At 36.8% G+C, this 22,714-nt stretch overlaps 1 protein-coding gene across 1 annotated transcript; it reads left to right on the top strand.

Annotated features, from left to right (window-relative positions):
- Window positions 1-5,944: 5,944 nt before the first annotated feature.
- Window positions 5,945-14,301, top strand: LOC141835382 (uncharacterized). The gene is made up of 3 exons (XM_074722832.1): window positions 5,945-6,350; window positions 13,562-13,686; window positions 13,782-14,301. Exons 1-3 carry the CDS (start codon window positions 5,945-5,947, stop codon window positions 13,983-13,985), a joined length of 735 nt encoding a protein of 244 aa, XP_074578933.1. The 3' UTR covers window positions 13,986-14,301.
- Window positions 14,302-22,714: the final 8,413 nt, after the last annotated feature.

Genomic DNA, 22,714 nt, shown 5'->3' with positions numbered 1-22,714 from the left:
TTCCTTCTCACCTGCAATATAATCGTTGAGATAATATTTACATGTTTTGTTGTAGGATAACTATATCTGTTTTACATGTTTAAGGTTTGCTGTAACGATCATATTGATGGGAAAGTCTTGAAAAACCGTTCCGGTAGATTCTTGCATAACAAAAATTTTCCCGAAACGATCTCAAGTTGTCCTCATAGTCGATCAAACTTCGTTTGATCGACGCATTAAGATCATTGGGCTCTTGTGTTTGGTTTACAGGATCCATGATAAAGGCACTAATTTAACTAATAGCGGAAACATTAAATTAGTATACCTTTCCTTCGGGATGTCTTGAAGAAGATGATGACCTCTCGATCTTCTGCTGTATCCCTCTCCCCTTCTCGGACGTTGTGTGGGCAACGATCCTCCAAGAATTTTCTCCACCAGAAATCTCCTCTCCGATGGCTAAGCTTAAGAGGTTGGCTGCCGAGAGTCTCGGCCACCAAAGGTTATCTTTTTGATGTGATTCCAACCCTTGGCCAACCCCTTCTTTTATAGCCTAGCCATCCCATAAATATGGTATAATTTGAGCCATAAACATGGTATGATCGAATCGTAAACTTGGTATAATTTAGATCAATCAATCGAGAGATTTTGGCATGATTTCGGAAGTTTCCTATTCGAACCGGGAGGCTTAATCGATCAAGGAATCGATTAAAACTCCGTAACTTTTTCTCATTAACACTGGTAATCGATCAGGTGATCGATTACCAGCCTTGGTAATCGATCAAGTGATCGATTACCAGCCCTGGCAGGGACCAGCTTGGTAATCGATCAGCTGATCGATTACCAGCCTTGGTAATCGATCAGGTGATCGATTACCAGCCTTGTATGGGTTCGAATGCCTGGTTTCTTCACGAATTCTTCCAAGGTGGACTTGGGGTTTCTAGAGGCTACAACAGGGACCTAGAGGAGGAATTGGTTTTGGCCTTCCGATGAGCTAAGGCATCCCGTGTTCGCCCTGAACACACAACCTTAGTTCATCAATAATGACTCATACCACTAAAGAGTTATTATCGAACTACCGCACCAATCCCATATTACAATATGGGCTCCTTCTTACTATAAGTACATTAATCTCCCTGTGTTTAAGATATCGTATGTCCGTCGATTAAATGAGTTACTGGCAACTCGAATTCAATCAACTTCTAATTCAAGAGTAGTACCACTCAACCTTATTATCATGCGGACAAAGTCCACCTGCAGGGTTTACATGATAATCCTTATGAGCTCCTCAAGGGGACATCATCAGCCTAGATTATAGGACACAGATTTCTTCTATAATCAACAACACACCATATACATAATACTACTTCCCAACTCATCGGGCCTCTTGATTTATCGTTCTAAATCTCACCCTTTGATGAATTAAAGAAGTACATACTAAGTACATGTGTTTGTTATTATATCGGGATTAAGAGCATGTACATCTATAGTAACAGAGGTTTAGTTCGATTATATAGTCAGTAAAAATCGAACAACCTGTTGGGTTGCAAAGGTGCAAACATAGTCCCACATCTAAAACACATGGAAAAGATCATGGATTTAAAAGGATGAAAAATATCTCCATTAGTATGAGGCCTTTTGGGGAAAGCCCAAGAACAAAACCATGAGGGCTTAGGCCCAAAGTGGACAATATCATGTCATTGTGGAGATATTTTAATTCCTAAGACCCTACAATTGATATCAGAGCAAAGCCGCTCTTCACCGGACTAACCGCCGGAAGAGCCATGATCTAGATCTAACCATGTGGGTTGAACCTTAAACAAAGAAAGTGGGTGCTCCCGTGTCTGAATCAAGAGGACCAGACACTAGGCAGAAAGTCCTAGTTGCGGCTAGGCAGGAAGTCCTAGTGGGTCAAGGATTCGGACATCAAACGGAAGATCTCCGTTTGAGGGGGGCCTGTGGTCCTTTGTTTGAGGGGGGGATTGTTGGGTTGCAAAGGTGCAAACATAGTCCCACATCTAAAACACATGGAAAAGATCATGGGTTTAAAAGGATGAAAATATCTCCATTAGTATGAGGCCTTTTGGGGAAAGCCCAAGAACAAAACCATGAGGGCTTAGGCCCAAAGTGGACAATCTCATGTCATTGTGGAGATGTAGTTCATCGGTTCTTGGATAAAACTCCATTCGAGTTATGGAGTGGAAAAATACCCAAAATCCACTACTTTAGAGTATTTGGATGCAAAGTTTATATTTTGAACACTAAGAATGATCTACGAAAATTTGAGGCAAAAGCGGATGAAGGAATCTTAGTTGGCTATTCATCCACTAGCAAGGGTTATAGGGTTTATAATAAAAGAACTCAAACAATTGAAGAGTCTTCAAATGTTGAGTTTGATGAATCAACCATCACCTACCCTAGAAAATCACCTATCGATGATGACATTAATGAAAGAACACAAGAAATTACAAACGAACTTAAGAACTTGCAATTAGAGAGCAACAATGTAGAGGGAGGAAGAGGTGATTCGGATGATGAGCCTCCACATGAAAATAATGAGAGTGAGGAGCCTACAAGACCTAGAAATCTTAGACATCATCAAAATCACCCTATTGATCAAATTGTAGGGGATATTGAACATGGAGTGAGAACTAGATCCCAAGTTAGAAACCAATCTAGTCAAATTGCTTTAATCTCACAATTCGAACATAAAACAATTGATGAGGCTCTAGGTGATACGGATTGGATATTAGCTATGCAAGAAGAGCTAAATCAATTTGAGAGGGGTGATCTATGGGAATTGGTTCCAAGACCCAGTGATAACACAATTATTACAACTAAATGGGTATTTAGTAACAAACTAGATGACCACGGCAATGTGACAAGGAATAAGGCTAAACTAGTAGCTAGGGGTTTTTACCAAGTTGAAGGGCTTGACTATGATGAGACCTATGCCCCAGTAGCTAGATTAGAGTCTATCCGTATCCTACTAGGATATGCTGCTTACTCTATCAAATGGATGTAAAATCAGCATTCTTAAATGGTTTCATTAAACAGGAGGTGTATGTAGAGAAATCTCCTAGGTTTGAGAGTTTAGAATACCCAAATCATATATACAAGTGAGAGCTTCTCACTTGTAACGACTCGGCCCGTCCGCCCGTGGGAACTCTACTTATCCCGACCCCTATTTTCTTGTGGGTCATGGGTCGTCGACCATCGACCGTGCCGTTACCTTCTAGGACTTTCCACCCCTGCCCAGTGGATTTTTGCCTTCCTCAGATTCGAACTCTAGACCTGCAGGCTAAAGTACTAAAGTTCCTTGAATCTGGTAACCAAGTGAGAGCTGACGGTTGAAGGCCCATGACCCACAGAAAAATAGGCGTCGGGATAAGTAGAGTTCCCACGGGCAGACGGGCCGGGTCGTTACATCATTAGTAAATCGAACCAAGAAACTTTGACTCCAAGTATGAGTTTCTAAGTCTAGCTTGATTAATCAAGTTGGACGAAATCAATACTGGGTCCCGAAGGATTAGATACACTATCTGATCAAACCCAACAGGGGTCATGATCTAGGGGGATCCAAAACCATCTTAGTTAAATAAGACCTGTTTGATTTTAATTTTTTTATTTATTTTTGTTTTGAACTTAAATTGAACGTAGGCTAATTAAGGACATAAGCTTGATTAATACTTGCCCAACTTAGTACCAAGATGACAAGATGATAGTACGCTAGGGAAATTCGATTTAGGTAGTCAAGTTTAGTAAGGAGTACCCTATTTGGTCTGCTTAGTTGAGTGGAACTAACTAAAGCTACCTCACCAAATCCTAAACTAGTTAGACGAAAGTCCTTTCTTTGATTAACTAAGTGTATAATTTCATGAATTAGCTTTGTCTTAGAAGGTGGTCATTGTTTCAATACCCAAGAAGACCCCTGTGCCTCGTCACGGCTTAAAAGCTAAATGAAATGTATAATTAATTAGTCGACAGTTAAACTTAAATCTAACTCAAGGTTAATCAAGTCTTAGAAAATCTAATCTTCAATTAATTAAGATAAAATTAAAAAATCATCTCACACAACTCATAGGTTAACTAATTGATAATCTAGAAATAGGTGAGATAGAATTATGAATCAATTAATACTTAATTAATTCAACTCAAACTTAATTAATTCAAACTTAACTTAACTTAATTAATTAAAAACTTAAAAACCTTAATCAAGCCAACCCACATGCCCGACCTGATGGAATCTGAGCTTCCGGATACAAATCCAGGCGCCCTGAATCGCTTCTCAAACACCACCCATAGTTTTATGTAGGCGCTTGCGATTTTCAGAATCCAAATGTCTGGAGTAAATCTAGGCGCCCCGATTGAAATTCAGGTGCCCGAGACCTAATTTAGTCACCCCTAAATTCTCCTACAACTTGCAAATATCTTCCTCACGCTACCGTTAAGCCTGTCTATGTCATCAAATCTCGAGTTTTCGATCCAATATGCCTAGATAAGCCTCTAAATAATCCTTAAGTTTAATTAGGTCATTTTCCTTAGTTAAATTCTTAATTTATGTATTAGGATTAAGAGGAAGACTACTGAGGCTGGGACTTCTAGTACCCCAGCACAGATCCTAGATTCCCCACTGAGGAGAATAGGACTAGATTTGCATCCATGAATTTGTACCCTTACATTCTAGATATTTATGTAGGATATTTTTCTAACGTTCATACATACCTACCATTGAGGTCATAGAGCATATGGCATAGAGAGATTGGTTTATTATATTAGCCTGATTAACACAAATATGTGTGCCGAGCTGTATAATAACCTAGTTTAGATCAAGGATCTGACCTACTCCATCAAAGTTAGAGGTAGAGACTTCATCCTATCTCCCACCATCATTAGAGAGCACTTATGACTTAGACATTTATCATGCACCTTTTTATGCTACCCTCCTAGGGATGGACCTTTTGGTGATCCCTATTCACATATTATGTTAGATATCATGTATTTATATTTCTCTGCATAGGAAAAGATTTCTATAGTGACTCAGTTTCCATCAGTCAGACTTAGATATAGGACTATATTTTATACAAAGTCTTAAAAACATCTAGTTCTTCTAGCCAAACAAAAACAAAAACATAGTCACAAGCTCTAGTTACCGTGGAGTAACAACAACTATTATAAGATAAAAAGCCCATGACAATTTAGAATAATCTAGGCAAATATACAACTTTGACAGATTTACAAGACATATAACAACAAAATCAGATTCCGCTTAAAACCCCGATATAAATAACACCAGAAAAATGACAAACACAAAAAATAATATTTGACCGTTTCCATGAGCTTTTTACAGACATACATACATGTATTTATGATATATAGGGAACAAACAATATAATTGCCACTAGTTTTATGTCTTTATTCTTTTATTTATTACATTCAATTGAATTGATAATACAAAATTGATTCAGTTTAGCGTGATTTAATCAAATTTATATGAAAATTTTAAATATATTTATTAAATTACAAGGGCGAACACATTTCTATCATTTGTAAAAAAAATTAATTAAATTGTTAAGATGCTTCGAGTAGCCCGTATGTTAAATTCAATAAAAAAAATATACAATTGTGATGTTAATTTCATTTAAATGGAATAAAATCAAATAAATATAACTCTAATTGAATTTTTTATATCTTAAAAATATTTTATTTATTTAACATTAATATTATATAACAAATTCAATTTATTATTATTTTAATATAAATACGTGGATTATATTGCCTTTTATTATTTAAAAAAAATTTTTCCTATATAATATTTAATTTTAATGCATTTTTAAAATTTTTGATATTTCATTTAAAAGTTAAAACCAGCAGTAACCATTCAAATTGTGGGTGTCCTTTTGGCTTCATCTACTATATTATGTGTGCTCAAAATATAATTTTTCCATTTTTGGTTCGAACACTGAACATGGCGAACCCTCGAAAGGTCACCCTCGCACTCCAACCCAATTTCAGTTTTCCAACGCCTCCTCCGCCCCTCTCTTCTCCCTCCTCCTCTTCGGCAGCGGCAGCCCTATCCTCCATTGTCTTCTTCTTCAAGCGGCCCTCCGCCCTTCCCCTTCTTCTCTCTCTCTTCGTCCTCCTCACCTGGCTCTTCCTTCAGCTGGAGCACCCGACATCGGCTGGCCTCCGCTCCTCTTTCCCCTCGGGGTCGTCTTCTGGTTCTCAATCCTCTGCCTGGACCCTCAATGTGCTTGATTCAGAGGCTAATGTCGTCAGATTTGATGCCGTGGAGTTCCCCTCGAAGATCGCTAGAGATTGGAGGGGATGGTTGATGGATCCTGTCAAGGCTGCTCGAGAGGCTGGACTTCCAGGTTAGTGCTTCGACACTTTATGTTTATGGCATTTTTCTCTCATGTATGCTCTTCGTGATTATTGCTACTCTTGTTTTCTTTTCAGACGAAAATGAATATTGACATGTGATTAACGTTTGTTTTGTAGAATAAATTAACCTAATTTCAACTTCCTCGGAATATCTCTCTTTTAAAGAATTTCATTGGCATTTTAGATGCTTAATGGATGAGTAATGAAGCTGAATCATAGGAATTTAACTTTGACTGAAATGAACAGATAATTCTATGATGTAATTTAAAATGCGCTTTTTTTTTGTTGGAAGGAAAGAGGTGAAATATTGATACCATTGTATGGAGTATGGAGATTATCTGAGACTTACCATTGCTAGCCCTGAAATAAGATGCAAAGTTATTTCAAATAGATATATAACTCAGCCGGATGATTGTTATACAGTATGCTTATTCTCTTGTATATTGAGAAGGTCATTGAGGTGAACCAACTAATTCATGATTTATGCTTTTCCTAAATCACCTCTTCCTATTATTCAGTTAGCTCATGCCCATTGAGCAAATGAGCCTCTTTTAGTACAATTTGTTGGAAATTGATTTTTATAACCAATAAGATCAAGCAAGTAAATGAACAATCTATTTTGTGAGTAGATCATTATAAAATCAATTTCTCAGGATGGTCCTAAACTGGTTGCAATCAAACAGAGGATAGACAAGATATTTGTTCAAATTAGTATAGATTTTTTGCAATCAAATGAGCCTCTATCATTGTAGGATATTATTATATTTGTTCAAATTGGTATAGATTTTTAAAGAAAATATAATAAATATAAAATGTTATCTTTATTAAAATATAATACGAAAGTCCTAAATCAATCATCTCATGATTGATTTTTAAGGCTGACACTAAGACAAGGATAGACAAGATAAAAAATGAAAATATTAGATAGAAAGTCGGTGTTGCACCTATTGAGGAAAAACTTTAGGAGACACATTTAAAATGATATAGATATGTATATAAATGATCAATAAATGTTCCAGTTAGGCGATGTGAAATTATGATAAATGTGTACATTAAATGAGGAAGAGGAAAATAAAAAAAAATTGATTAATAATAATAAAATAAGATAAAATTTATTTAACTATAAATGATGATATATTAGAGAATAGTGTCTAATGATGTAAAAGGATACATATAGTTAACCTCACATAGTGGGATAAAGCTTGGTTGCTCTGGTATTATATAAGATATTAGTACATCTACTTGGTAAAATGTGATGATGGGATCTTAAGTGTTTAAACATTACTAAAAAGCTCAAGCTTATTTATAATAATAGAACGGCGGAATATATGATTTCGTTTGAGGAATCTTACTTTTAAGAAACACATTATTCATTAAATGTGAGCCTCATAGCCATCTCACTGTAATGGTATTTTTAAACAAAAGAATTATACATTAAAGGAAATAATGAATGCTATGTTGATAAATTGAGGGTTACCCTATAACTTATAGAGAAGTTATCCTCTCATCCAACTACATTCTTAACAAGTTGCATGTAAAAGTAGGTATAAGATCCTACGAATTTGGTAAAGCTACAAATCTTCCTATAATACTACGTTTAGCTAAGGTAGAAGTACCTAAGACCAAACAAATAAATATGGGGCCTAAAATGATTGATTATATATTTGTTAGATATGTGAGTAGTAGTAGTGAAGGGGAGCCTTGGGGCAACGGTAAGGTTGCTGCCGTGTGGCCTAAAGGTCACGGGTTCAAATCTTGTAAAGGCAGGGTAAGGCTGCGTATATTGGATTCCCTCCCCGGACCCCGCAAGGCGGGAGCCTCGTGCACCGGACTGCCCTTATGTGAGTAGTAGTAGTGTGTAAATTTTTAATTCACAAATTAGAAATAATAGAAGTGCGTGAAGATACAATTATTGAATTAAATAATATGTTCTATTTGAAGATGTCTTTTAACATAAAAATTATAGGATTGAAAAGAGCGCTAGAGGGGGAGGGTGAATAGTGCGCTTCACTTTTTCACTTGTTTTTGAAAATTCATTTAAAAAGCTTTAGAGTATGCAATGGAAAATAAAAACAAAAACATAAAGTAGAGACATGTTTATTTTATTTAGTTCACAGCTTTTGGCTACTACTTCAAGACTCGTAGTCCTTGATTGCTTCCGATGGGCAATCCATTAAAAGACTTTCATAATAAGAAAGAGTCTCGCCTTTTACAATAAGAAGAACGGTAACAAGTTTACCGTTCCTAGAAAATTAAGGACCAAAGACGGAATTAAAATAAGCGACTTGTTACCGAATATAGGTGAGATCTTAAGTGTGATATTGGTGTAGCGTTTTCGGGTCGTAACAACATCTCGGGAGTGTAGAGTGCGCGAATAAAGGTTGTAGAATGGTAGTAATTAATGTTCTGAAGGTTCGATTCACGGCTGCTTATATTGAGTAATCCGGGCGCCTGAATTCTCTTCTGAGCACTCCTACGTGGACTTTCTGATCCGTTGTAAATGCTGACTTAGCATCTTCGGATGTCTGGATCTCTTCTGGGCGCTTGAAATGCTGATGTGGCGATTGTCGGATCAGCTTTGACTCTGTTGCGTCTTATCATTCTCTGAATGCTTGAATCTCTTTCAAGCGTCTAGAAGCTGAGGTGTCTTGACCAATCGGGACTTGCCATCTCATCCGCCTCACCAGCTCGAAGAGTCGACATCCGGACGCCTAAAACTAATAGGGGCGCCTGGATCGTCAGGGCGCTTGGAGTGTGGATTTCCTCCAACTTCGTTTTCTTGCATCAAAGAGTTAGCACAATACAAATACACTACAAAATATTAAGTTGGGATAGTTTTACAATTGTCTAGTCTTGACTTTTGAGTTTTTTGTTAAATCCTAGGTCAGACCGACGCCTATTATTCCCTTCAAGGGAACGCGTCCTCACCTACTCTTCTCAGGAGAATTACCTTTTGCCAAACATCCGATTCTCCAGACTTGTTTGAACTTTTGCTCAACATTCAATCCTTTTATTCCCAGATCATCGATATGCTAGACGTCCGATCCACTGACCCGCTTAGATTTTTTGCTTGGTGTTTTTGACTTGCCAAGATTTCTTGCTTAGTTCCACTGACTAATACTTCTTGCCTAACTTCTAATTAGGACTTTCTTTGCCTAGTTTTCAACTAGGACTTTTCTGTGCTGCTTGCACACTTAGATTAATTCGTTAGTTTACAACATATTCTTAACTTGAACCCTTTATCATGATCAAAACACAAGTTCGATTATTTAGTGCTCCTTGCACCAACAAAAAACAAGAAAGTTGTAAGATTTAATAAAAGAATTTATGAGTTTACTATAGATAATCATCTAACAGATGAAGAATTGAGATGTAATATAAGGCTAAAAAAGTTGCTAAAACTTTTGAACTTAACTTTCTAAACCATGTCAATAAATAAGCCAAAGACAATCAAATAACATCATTTTGGAAGAGATCATGAATAACAAGATAAAACTCTTAATGGAAACTTATACTTGAGAATTGGAGGTCTCCGCGGGGTTGCGGTGCCTTTGCGACCTCGCGAAGGTTGCGCGAGGGCTTCTGTGATCTCGTGGCATCTTGCGACCTCGTGGAGGCCTCCATAACCTTACGGAGACCTCTGCAGAATCACAATGTCACTGCGACCCTATAGAGGTCGCCGAGGGATTGTAGAGGCACTACGACCTCCGCGGGGTCGCGAGGCTCCCACCATGATTTTCAGAGAGTCGAGGCGGAGGTATATTAAAAAATTGAAACCATATCGATATGACATGATACGGTATCAAAATTGTATCATTCCGATCGTAAATCAAAACTCCGAAATAGGTCAATATTTTAAACCATGCTTTGGGTCTCGTTTCCGTCTATTTTAACTATACATATGAACAAATGACACACCTAAGTATTCTAGGAATAAGATTGTTTATAGTATGTATATTTGGATAGAATGTTGATACTATTTCCATTGGACTCTTGAACTTGAAGATTTTGATAGGCAAACCATTTATAAGATGAATAGTTGTAAGAACGGCTTCTCCCTAAAATGATATAGACACTCTTTTCTAGAATAAAACGGGATGATTATTTTTCCTTTCCCTGACTTGATTTTTTTGTGGTGTATTGACACAAGATAACTTATATACTATCCATTATCTTTGAAAATAAGGACTTAGGACTTCTAAACCTTTTGATATTGACCCTAAATTGGTCTTTAATCATGGAAAAAAATAGGAGCATGTAGTAACATCAGATTTATGTTTAAGTAAAAAGTCCTAACACGAGTATAGTTATAGTCGTCAAGTTGGGTTAGGCCCGCCGGATTGGCCTGCCCCGCCAAGTAATTTAGGTGGATTGGGTTGAAATTTTATCAATCCATTTTAAGATGGGTTGAGGTGGGTTGGCCCGCCTAGGCCCGCGACCCGCGTGGGTTGGCCCGCGGCGGGCTTGGGTTGGCTCGTGGGTTGAGAAAATTTATTTATTTATTTTAAATTTTAAAATTAAAGTATAAAAGTTAATGAATTAGTGGGTTTCATCTATTTAAAATACAATTTAAGCTTAAAAATTATAATTCAAACTTAAAACTTTCAACTTAATCAATTTAAATTATATTTCAAACTTAAAATTTTTAATATTTTTAATATTTTTTTATTTTTTAACAGGCCCGCGGGTTGGCCCGCCTAACCCGCGGCCCGTCTTGAGTTGGGTTGGGTTGGAGATTTCCCAACCCGCCAAATTGGTGGGTTAGCCCGCCCCGCTCCGCCAAATGATGGGCCCGTCATGGGTTAGCCCGCCCCGTCATGGGTTGGCCCGTTTGACAGCTCTAAGTATAGTCATCAACGAATAACACAAACCATTTTGCTCTAGAAACTTTAGGAGTAGTACCCCAAATATCACTATAAATGAAATAAAAAGGAAGAGCCTCTTTTATCACTTGTTGGAAAAGACACATTTGTTTTTAGCAGGTTCTCACGCTTCATAATGGAAACTGTCATTATCAATATTTTGGTGGTTTTACATGATGGGTATCCAAATCACTGGTGCTGAAGCCAAATCTTAGCATTATTAGACGAATAAAGTTTTGAAACTAAATAGGTAAGGAGTTTGGTAATCTTTGAGCATATCTCATTCTTTAGCATGCCCAATTATCTTCCTGAATTCTTGTCATGAAATTCCCAATAATTAGGATGAAAAATCGTATTGCAATATAAATCTGAGTAAATTTTTGGATAGAGATAAGGTTAGTGGATAATCTGGGGACATGAAGAATATTTTTTAAGGTTAATGATGAGTTTATTGTATGGAAAGTATGTTGTAAAAACACTTTGTGAGAAGGTCATACTATAGGTAGCTCCTAAATTTATAATCCAAAAGTTGAAAAAAGTTGTATCTGAGATATTTATTCCAGTAGAGGATAGAAGCATTCCTGAGTACACCAATGAACTTGTATGTAGAGGCTTGCGAAGGTTAACAATAAGAGATCTCAACTTCATGACCTCTTTTTGGTTGGATGCACTCAACTCTTTTGGTGTCGTTTTATTTGTTTGTGGATTCCTTATTTATTCTCCTTTATGACTCCCCTCTCGGATTTGCGGTTTGCTTCCAACACCGCATGCGAGAATGACATGCCTTGTTACAGTAGGTGCATCATAAAGTATTATGATCGGGAGTCTAGTTATTTTGTGATTCTCTAGATTGTTGAGGTCGAACACCCTCCTCTAATTTTATTATAGCAATTGTTTCTACAATTTCTGATATTTTGAAAGTCAAAACTTACAGAAAAATTGGTGAGAAATAGGGAAACTCAACAAATTCAGGCCAAACAACAATGATAATCTAGTCATAAAGGTTGGTAAAAGAAATCCAACTTCGAAGGGATGGTACAAGGGAAAAAAAATGACAATAAAGGCCAAGCAATAGGGAAAAATCCATAACAAGAAAAAAATCATCAATGAAGGTTGAGCAAAAGATTAAAATCTAACTATAAAGGTGGGTAAAAGGAATTCAATTATTAAGGTTGGTAATAGAAAAAATTGGCAATGAAAACCGAACAAAAGGGAAAAATATAACTATAAAGACCGGTAAAAGGAATACAGCTATGAAGGCTAGAAATAGGAAAAATCAGCAATGAAAGGCGAGCAAAAAGAAAAAATTTCAGCCATGAAGGTTGGTAAAAAAAATTGACAATAAAGGCCGATGGAAATCTAGTTACGAATAGGTGGGAACTCAAAATTGAGAATGGATGAAAATAAGGGATTAATGATAGTGGTGAAACAAAACTATGAAAGGTAGAGAAGATGATAGATATACAAAGGATGCAATGGAACGATATGTGATGACAAGGAGAGGAGGAAAGAAAAAACATATGTGAATTACAAGATTGTTGGTTTAGAGTTTTGATTGAAGGTGTCACATGTAAAAGAAAGAAAAAAAAAAAGTAGAATAAAAGAAGAGAAAAAGGAGAAAGCCTATAATTGGTGAGAATAAAAGAAAAGAGATTTGAAAAGATAAAGGTGATAGGAAGAGAAAGGAAATAGATGACTCTGATACCATGTTGAAATTGAAAATTTTATTAGTTCAAAAACTTTTCAAATACAAAGGATTCTAAATCCTTTTATAGATTGATAACATGACTTATTCTTCAAAATGACTTATTATAAAAAAAATCTTATAGAATCTAGATACACTATTAGATCCCATGATATATGGAATATATTCAGTTTATACATGAATACAAAAGTTTGTCTTCTCATAAAAGTCCATAGGCCGTAGAGTAAAAATCATGAGTATCAAACCACGTAAATAATTTTTGTCCTTATTTTACTTTAATATCTGCGCACTTATCTTGTTTTTAAGAAAGATATTTTAAGGTCAAAATTATTCACCTCCTCTAGCATCTGATCATCTGTCATTCAATCCAACACTGCCTTCATCTATTTGCCACAGTTTTTACATATGAAGCATTAGTTATTGTCAGTTATTGACCGGGATTGGATTTCACTTTATTGATATTACAGAGTTACAAGTTCCTGTAGTTTGTGGCATTCTCCAGTAGCTAAGCAATATAGTTTTCGGGCCTTTTCACTTTGTTCATTTTGTACTCTAGTTACATTTTTCCTTGCTTGGATGTCAAGTCACAAGTTATGGCCTGCTGTATTGACTAATTGAGGTAGGCATATTACAGGAAGGGCACTAAAATGTGCATCAGTTCATGTGGGTCAGATCCGACCTGGAGGTATTAGAGGCAATCACCGGCATAATATGTGCAATGAGACCTTTATCCTTTGGGGCGCAGTGACAAAGTTTAGGGTAATTCTTTATTGTGTATGCATTCCTATTTCATGATCTTAGATATAATACACATGATGGAGTTCTAACGTCTTCAATTCTGTTCCCTCATTCAGTTGGAAAATCCTAAAATGAAAGGCAAAGGGTATGCAGAAGTTACTTTTGGACCTGATGAGGTTGTGCTAGTTGTGAGTCCACAGGGAACTGCACATGCTATAATCAACATTGATCCTTCAAGGGCCACTTTTATTCTTGGCTGTCAAGATAATATAATAAAAAACAGCTCCGGTACTGATTATAATGTGTGGAAAGACTTATGATGCAAACTCAGCTTGTGCAATATAAACAGTCCTTTTACACTTCATCACTGAGTCCAATCTGTAGATGGCAATTCGCAGTCCTGTAATCCCTAGTCATTGTGACCCATAAGATGTTATTATGAGTCTTTATGATACAGTTTTTGATGTACTTTCCATTCTATCATTTTGTACAGAGGGATCCATCCTGTAAGCTTGTTCTTGTCTCACTGAGTGCCTTCTTGAGTTTTCTTCCAACTATGATGGTCTTCCAGATAATTCAAGTGCTGAGACGACTTGAAGTCTCCTCAACTTTCATTATTTTACATTTTCCTTAGCGTCTTTCTACATAATGCCTTCTGCAATAGTAAAACAATAGTTCTGTTCCTTTATTCAATTTAGAGCGATCATTTGCAAAATATGAATTTAGAGTGATCATTTGCAAAATCATATTTGATTAACTCTTCTGCATTATGTTGGCTGTAAAATTCTTGATATATTGGTAATTGCCCATTACTATTTAGTCATTCTCTTTGAAACTAACAGATCCATTTGTTGTCAATTTGTAAGCATTGTAGTGACGAGACGTCTTCCCCATACTTTAATTTATCATATGATGTTTCTTTCTGGTTTGAAGTAAGGCTTTCCCTAACTCTTGTTTAAGATGATAATATCTTATTTTTATATTATTATTATTTTTAGTTTTTTATTGGCAAAAGAGAATGTGCAAGAACTTGCTCATCTGCTATGTTCATAGCTACAGAAGTGCATAATTGTGAAATTGAAATAGAGAGATACATGTCATGTTCCCTAACCTAATGGATTTCTGAATCTCCAAGTAGAATTGGAGTTAGCTTTCTCGACGTTGGACCCAAACAAAGCGCCATAGACAATTGGATCCTACCCATATGAGATTGACAAACATTTGACTATAACATCACATGAGCAAAACTAAAACTCTTAAGAGTAAGAAGGGAAAAAAAAGGCATCCGTGCCCCACCTGCTTTAGGTATTTTTGTAATCGAATGTCATACTTTTTTTTCATACACCAGGGCATTGGATACTAGGTGTAACTCTCATATATATAATGACATACAGGGGCTAAAGGTTAGTAGAAGACTCGTCAAAGGAGATTCAAGCTTATGAGCTGGTAACAGAGCAAAGGTTGCAGCTGTGGCCATCAGGACATATTTATTGAATCTTTCTAGTTGACTTGTTTTATAGTTGGAAAACTGTTATTATGTTTCTTCTTTAATAAAGAATATTATTTCTATTTCTTGTTTAAATAGAAAGAGTTTTCATTTGACTTTTAGTAACAATTGTTGTTACATAACTTTAAATGAAATTTTTTATGGACTGAAACGCTATATAATGGTATCTACGTGTTAGATAATTCCAATGAAGCATTCAATATCAAAACGAGCAACAAGCGTGTTCGAAAGGATGATCCGTTAACCTCCTATTCGTGGCATTGTCATCTTGGTCATATAAGCAAGAAATGCATGTCTAAACTCTAAAAGTTTGGTAGTTTAGAATCATTTGAATTAGATTCATTTAATACATGTAAATTATGCTTAAAAGGCAAGATGACTAAGCTACCCTTTATTTGAAAGGGAGAACCAGTGGGAGAGTTACTTGGCCTTGTACATACTGATGTATGCAGTCCAATATCAACTCAAACACTAGGAGGTTACAACTACTTTATTACCTTTATCGATGATCATTCACGATATGGGTACATATATTTGATGAAATATAAATCTGAGGTTTTTGAAAAGTTAAAAGAATTCAGAAATAAAGTAGAGAAACAACTTGGTAAAAGTATTAAGCTACTTCGATCCGATCGAGGTGGTACATACTTAAGTCGAGTTTCAAGATTATCTAAGGGGCAATAGGATATTATCTCAATAGACTCTGCCATATACACCTCAGCACAACGACGTATCTGAGAGGCAAAATCGAACCTTGTTAGACATGGTAAGGTCAATGATGAATTATGCAGATCTTCCTAAATCCTTTTGCGATAAGACACTCAAGACTATTATTTACTTATTAAACAGAGTCTCGATCAAAGTTATCTCTACTACTCCATATGTGATGTAGAATGGCAAGAAATTTCACTTATCTTACTTGAAGATATGAGGTTGTCCTGCTTACGTGAAGCGGGCGATGTCAGATAAGCTGGAAGTTAAGTTTGATAAATATCTATTTACTGGATACCCTAAGGAAATGAGGGGTTACCAATTCTATCATCCCATAGAACAAAAAGTGTTTGTTTCGAGACATGTTGTTTTCCTAGAGAAAGAGTTTCTCTTGCAGGAAAACAGTGGGAGTAGAGTCAAATTTAATGAAGTTCAGGAGACTCAAATAAACATTGATGAGACCTAGTCAAGAGCCACGATCGATTACTTATAGTAATGAGTGATCAAATAAACCTTTAGAAACTCAACCTCTTCAAAGATCTAATAGGACACACAATATTCCAGAGAGATATGGATTTCTCGTAAGTGAATTGAAAAATGTGTTGCTCATTAAGGATGAGGAACCTATTGATTATAAAGAAGTTCTGAAAAGTTCAGAAAGGGATAAGTGGTTAATAGCCATGAAGTCAGAAATGAATTCCATGTATAAAAGCCAAGTTTGGGTGCAAATGGGTTTTCAAGAAGAAAACTGACATGGATGGTAACGTGATTACCTATAAAGCTAGATTATTGGCAAAAGGATATCATAAGAAACAAGAATTGACTATGATAAGACCTTTTCATTAGTCGCTATGCTTAAATCCATTCGGATACTCCTTGTTATAGCTGCTCATTATGACTATGAGGTATGATAGATGGACATAAAAACAACCTTCTTTAATAGGAATCTGTCTGAGGATGTGTATATGATACAACCCGAAGGTTTCATATCCGTCGATAAAAATAAAGTATGCAAGCTTCAACGATCCATCTATGGATTGAACCAAGCATCATCTATGGATTGAACCAAGCATCTAGGAGTTGGAATATCTATTTTGATGAGGTAATCAAAGGGTTTGATTTCTCACAAAATCTCGACAAACCCTGTGTGTACAAGAAGGTCAGTGGGAGTGCAATCACATTCCTTGTGTTGTATGTCGATGGCATATTACTAATACGAAATGATGTGTTTGTTCTACAAACAGTTAAATTATGGTTATCCAAAAGGTTCTCCATAAAAGACATGGGAGAAGCGACCTATATCCTTGGGATTAAGATCTATAGAGATAGATCGAAAAGGTTGCTTGGTCTTGCACAGTCTATATATATAGACAAGGTGCTAAAATAGTTTGACATGCTTGAATCCAAGAAAGGTTACATGCCCATCAGGCATAGGGTTCACCTTTCAAAGTCTATGTATCCACAGATAGAAGATGAAAGGGTCTGCATTAATAAGATTCCCTATGCTTCGGCGATAGGATCTATCATGTATGTTATGATATGTACTAGGCCTGATGTATCATTTGCTTTGAGTGTCACGAGCAGATATCAGTCAGATCTAAGAATGGATCATTAGGTGACTGTCAAAGCAATCCTTAAGTACTTGCGAAGAATTAAAAATTTATTCTTGGTATATGAAGACGGTGATATGGTTATACGCGGGTATACTGATACCAGATTTCAAACAGACAAGGATGATTCCAAGTCACAGTCTAGGTACATATTCACCTTAAATGGTGGCGCAATAAGTTGAAAGAGTTCCAAACAAGACACTGTTGTCGATTCTACCATGGAGGTAGAATACATTGTAGCTTGTGAAGCAGCAAAGGAAGCAATTTGGATTAGAAAATTTATCACAAAACTTGAAGTGGTTCCAACCATTGTTAAAGCATTACTTGTTTACTGCGACAATAATAGAGCAATTATGCTTGCAAAGGAACCCAAATCTCATCATTGATCCAAATATGTCCTATGGCGTTATCATTGATCAGAGAAATTATTAGTAGAAGAGAAATACAAGTCGAGAAAATTTCCGTCGATAGGAACCTTACAGATCCTTTAACAAAACATCTACCTCAAAGTAAATTTGAGGAACACATAGAAGCATATGGTATTAGATATCATGACGATTAGCTTTAGGCCAAGTGAGAGTCTGTTATGTTTGAGAGGTGTCCTAAGGCAATCGCCTTATGGTTGTGTTATTAATTTGTTTAATAATAAATAAAATTCACTAGTTAAGTGTGTATTTTCTTAGGTTTGATTGGATCTTAAACTTATTATTGAATATCTGCAATATGATTTATAGCATGAGAGAATTTATGATTGGATCACAACTTATGAGTATCTATACATGTGTAATTATGAATGTATTAGAATTATTCCTAGTCGATGAATTGATGAATGTGGGCGTCATCGATTCTGTTAAGGCTAGCACGTTTAAACTCTTTGGTTTGACAAATAACTATTCTCACTAGCTGGAGACATTGGATGTTGAGAGTTAAATATGGATGCTGATTAAAGGTAATCAGTTCATTGGAGTGACCTGCTTTGAGACTTCATATGATTTTTATACATATGTCAATGAAGATCTCAATGCAATTTAAGTGCAAGTTGCCTTAGACTTGCAGTATTCAAGTCACGTTAGTCATAGAGGCTTATACTTTGACATCTTAAGCAGACATCTCTGATGAGGTATGGACCCAAGATAATTGGGTATAAGTCAAAGTGCTCGAAGGTGTTTGAATAGCCCACAGAGGATTCACTACTCTTTATAAAAAGGAGACGTATACCCTACAGTCGCTTGTTAGGATTGTTATTAGAAGTCTTTGGTCAAAATATCATATGTCAAGAGTATGACACTCTTGAACACATGTACAAGTAACTTGAATCCACAGGACAAGAAAGCAACTTGGGCTAAGTGTGACGTAGTCAGCTTAGTGGGGATTAACACTTATAGACCATGTTCTAAATCAAGCGGATATAAGATGGTGAAAGGAATGAGACACATTTATTAAAGTTGCTGAAATGTTTAGAAATTGTTCTGAAATCAATCATTAATTTTTTGATCCATTGGGGATCATGATGTATTACTAAGTGTCAATCATGATCGTTCTGCAATTAATGGTTAATTACGGACGGTCAACATAATCGGAAACCTATTGGGTCACACACACTAGAAGTTTTCTGAAAAACTTAAAATAAGTTTAAGAATTTGATTCTCAGATCGAGAGAATGTTAGTTTAGTTGGACCAAACAATAAGAAAAATTGGTTGGTTTAAATCAGAGAAAGCTTGGTTTTTGAACTAAATGATTCAATGTTAAACCAAATTGAACCAACTTAGTTTGGTTTATAATAAAAATTATTTTGGCAAAATAAAAGAGATGAGAAGATTTGTCTTGTGAAGACAAATTGAACAAAACTTATTTGGGTCAAATCGAAGATCATTTGGTCATTAAACCAAGCGAACTAAGATTAAACCGATCTGCTACAGTAACCTTGATACCGGTCTAATTCAAACCTATTTGATTCTGGTTCAACCCAATTCCAGTTCAGCCCCGGCCCGACCCGTATGTTTTCTTCATGCTCGACTTTGTCTTCTCATGCGACACCCACGTTCGACGAAACAATCGGATGAATTCATCGTTGATCCAGCTTTGACACTGCCTTCCTCGTGTCGATCGCGAGTATAAGAAGGGGCAGAGGGCTAAGGCAAAAGAGCAAGTGAAGAGAAGCTCTCGTAGAAAACCCTAACCGCCCCTTTCTTCTGCTCCTTTCCTCTATCCTCATCGCCGCCGAGCTTACCGAAGCTTGTTCGCCCGCAACCGACCGTTGGAGAAGCTCTCCGCTAGAAGACAAGCCGACCCCAGTATTTCTCTCTTCCTCTCCTCTCCTATTGGTGTCAGATTTTCCCATTGCCGTTGCCATCGCTGGACTGCCCCTTTGCCACCGTCAGATTAGGGTTTTGTTGGGGATTGGGGTGCTGCCACTGTCGGAGTCCTTGTTCAGCCCTGTTGCTGCCACCAAACCGTTCGCCGGAGGAGCTTTCGCGGAGTTCTTTGTTGGACGGAGGAGTTGCGGCTTCCGATATCGTTGATAGCCATTAGGTTTTTGTTGTGTGCTAAGGTTGTTTTTCCATTCCCTGAAAACTATTTCGGTCCTTTTTCTTATTTCTTTATTGTCTAAAAATTTGATTCTCGACAATAGTTAGAAAACCTCGAAAATGATTGCGACGCGTGTTATTGTGTGTTTCTGATATTAGGGTTTTCTCTCGTATCAATCGTTACTGCTCGTCGACTAGTACAGAAGACTATGATGCGACTTAAGGCTTTAGAAGTCATCCTGAAGATCATTTCCCGTGGATCACCTATAGAGATAGGACTTTACCGTACGATTGATGCACTTTTCGCTTAGCGTCATACACTAGGTACGCATAAAATAATTTATTATTCTGTAAAAATTTTAAATTCCTGCTTTGGCTTGTACTTGGTATTTTCTAATTATGCATGCATGTGTTATAATAATTAGTATTAATTATTATTGTTTTATTTTTATTGTGCATATTTTCGAAATATGTAAATACACACATTGCACCGGGACTATTCCAACAGGATACATGTATAAGTAACTTGAATTCACAAGATAAAAAAGTAAGCATGGGGTAGGTGTGACATAGTCATCCTAGTGAGGACTGACACATATAGATCATGTCATGAACTAAGCAGATATAAGATGGTGAAAGAAATGAGGCACGTTTTATTGTAACTACTAAAGGGTTTAGAAATAATTTTAGAATAAAAAAAACTATTTGTCACAATAGAATTCCCGTCACAAATGTTGTGACGGGAATCTGCACCGTTGGATTTTAAAATTAAGATTAAATCCTGATCGTAGATTGAATGGATGATTGTGATTGAATGGGTGATTGTGATTGAACGGTCCAGATTCCCATCACAAATTTGTGACTGGAATATGTTGTGACAAGTAGCATCACTCTTTTAGAATCAATCATTGATTTTTTAATCAATTGGGAGTCATGATGTACTACTAGGTGTCACTTTTGATCATTCCGTAATTAATGATTAATTATGGGGCAATATAATTGAGAACCTATTGGGTCACACACACTAAAAGTTTCTCTGAATGACTTAAAACGAGTTTAAGAATTGAATTTTCAGAATGATAGAAATAAAGTCTAGTTGGACCAGACAAAGGGCAAAGATGATAGAATTTATCTTATAAAGACAAATGAATCAAATTGGTTTAGTTCTAATAGAAGAGATTTTAGCAGATCGGAAGGGATGATGAGCTTCATATTATGAAGACGAAATGAACTAAATTACTTTTGTTCTAATCGGAGGTATTTTGGTTATTGAACCAAACAATTTGATTTTGAACCAAAATTGGACCAACTTGATTTGGTTTGAACCAAACTTAAGTTAATTGGCAAGCGGGTTTTTGGGTACTGAGCGGGTTTTGGATTGGACCCAAATCCAATAAAAATGTTATATAAGATATAATATTGGAATAGGAATGAATGGTTAAGGTTAAATCCTAATAGTTAGGATTAATTATAACCATTCAAATCTTAAACCCATGGTTTGCTACAGTAAACCCAAAAATCTGATTTGCTATAGTAACGAGAAAGCCAGTCGTTGGTTCAAGGAAAAAAAAACCCCAATTCCATGTTGCCCTAACCAATTGGGTTTTGGTCTTCTACTCTACGTCGCCAGCCCACGAGAGAATCATGAGAGATCGCGATTTAAGTCGCTAGATCCTTCAGCCACGGTAAGGAAAATCCTAATTGCGAGTGAGCAATGCTGTCGCCCGCCTAAGTAAAGAGGTGAGATCACGATTTCTCTAAGAGAAATCACAGTTTTCCTTTTTCTCGATCGTGCGGCGCCACCTCCCTCCTACCCCGAGCACCGCCCTTCCTCTCCCGAGTGTGGTGATCATTCCTAAGCTCTGCTCCTTCTCTCCTGAGTGCGATTGTCGGCAGAGGGGCTCTACACAGTCGTCAGAGTTCTTGTGAAGATTCTCCCGTGTGCCGCCTCTAATTTTCTCCTGCGCTTGAAGGAAGATTCTGATCGACATCTCTCCGATGAAGACAAATCAGCGCTGCCTCCTTTTGCTTCTCCCCAATGTAGACTCGTGGCTTGATTACCGACAATGGATGCTGATAGTTGATTTCCCGTGAACAATGATTGTCAGAGAGGAAAAGGCTGCCCCTTTTGCCTTCTTCTCAGAGCTTGCTCTCCACGGCCGGAGCTACTGTAGTTGTCGGCTGGAGCTCACTATCCAGTTGCTGAAGCTCTTGTAAAGGGTTGTCCCCGGCCAGTGAAGCGTTCATCAAGGAAAATCGCTATTGGAGAAGAAATGTCGTTGATAGCTCTTGTAAAGAGTTGTCCAATCATTGTTGGTCAACTCCATTCATTCCATCTTCGTCGGAAAGGATTCTGGCCATTTTCCCTAAATTGATGGTCAAAGTTTGACCACCAAAATATACGCTAGGAATACAATTGTCGGTGATCATTAGAAAGCCCCAGAAAACGACCACAACAAGTGTTGTTATGTTTCTGATATTAGGGGTTTTCTCTCTAATCAATCGTTGTCGATAATTGGCTAGTACCGAACATGGTGATGTGACTCATGGCTTTGGAAAGTAGTCCAAACAAGAGCTTGGCGTGGATCACCGATAGAGGTGGAGCTTTGACAGAGTCGCTTGATTGATGTCAATCTTATTCTCACTCAACGTCATCTATCAGGTATGCCTAGAATAATTGTTATTCTGTAAA

Source organism: Curcuma longa, chromosome 9 (assembly GCF_044706935.1).
Source record: "Curcuma longa cultivar G26 ecotype Majalengka, Jawa Barat chromosome 9, ITB_CL_G26_1.1, whole genome shotgun sequence".
In the NCBI taxonomy this organism is placed as follows: domain Eukaryota; kingdom Viridiplantae; phylum Streptophyta; class Magnoliopsida; order Zingiberales; family Zingiberaceae; genus Curcuma; species Curcuma longa.
This window is presented reverse-complemented; position numbering and strand designations above follow the sequence as displayed.

Excerpts from the sequence above, each read along its gene's own strand:
- LOC141835382 (XM_074722832.1), top strand. The coding sequence starts at position 5,945 with ATGGCGAACCCTCGAAAGGTCACCCTCGCACTCCAACCCAATTTCAGT. Across the intron at positions 6,351-13,561 it reads TCGAGAGGCTGGACTTCCAG|GAAGGGCACTAAAATGTGCA; the intron begins GTTAGTGCTTCG and ends GGCATATTACAG. Across the intron at positions 13,687-13,781 it reads GCGCAGTGACAAAGTTTAGG|TTGGAAAATCCTAAAATGAA; the intron begins GTAATTCTTTAT and ends TCCCTCATTCAG.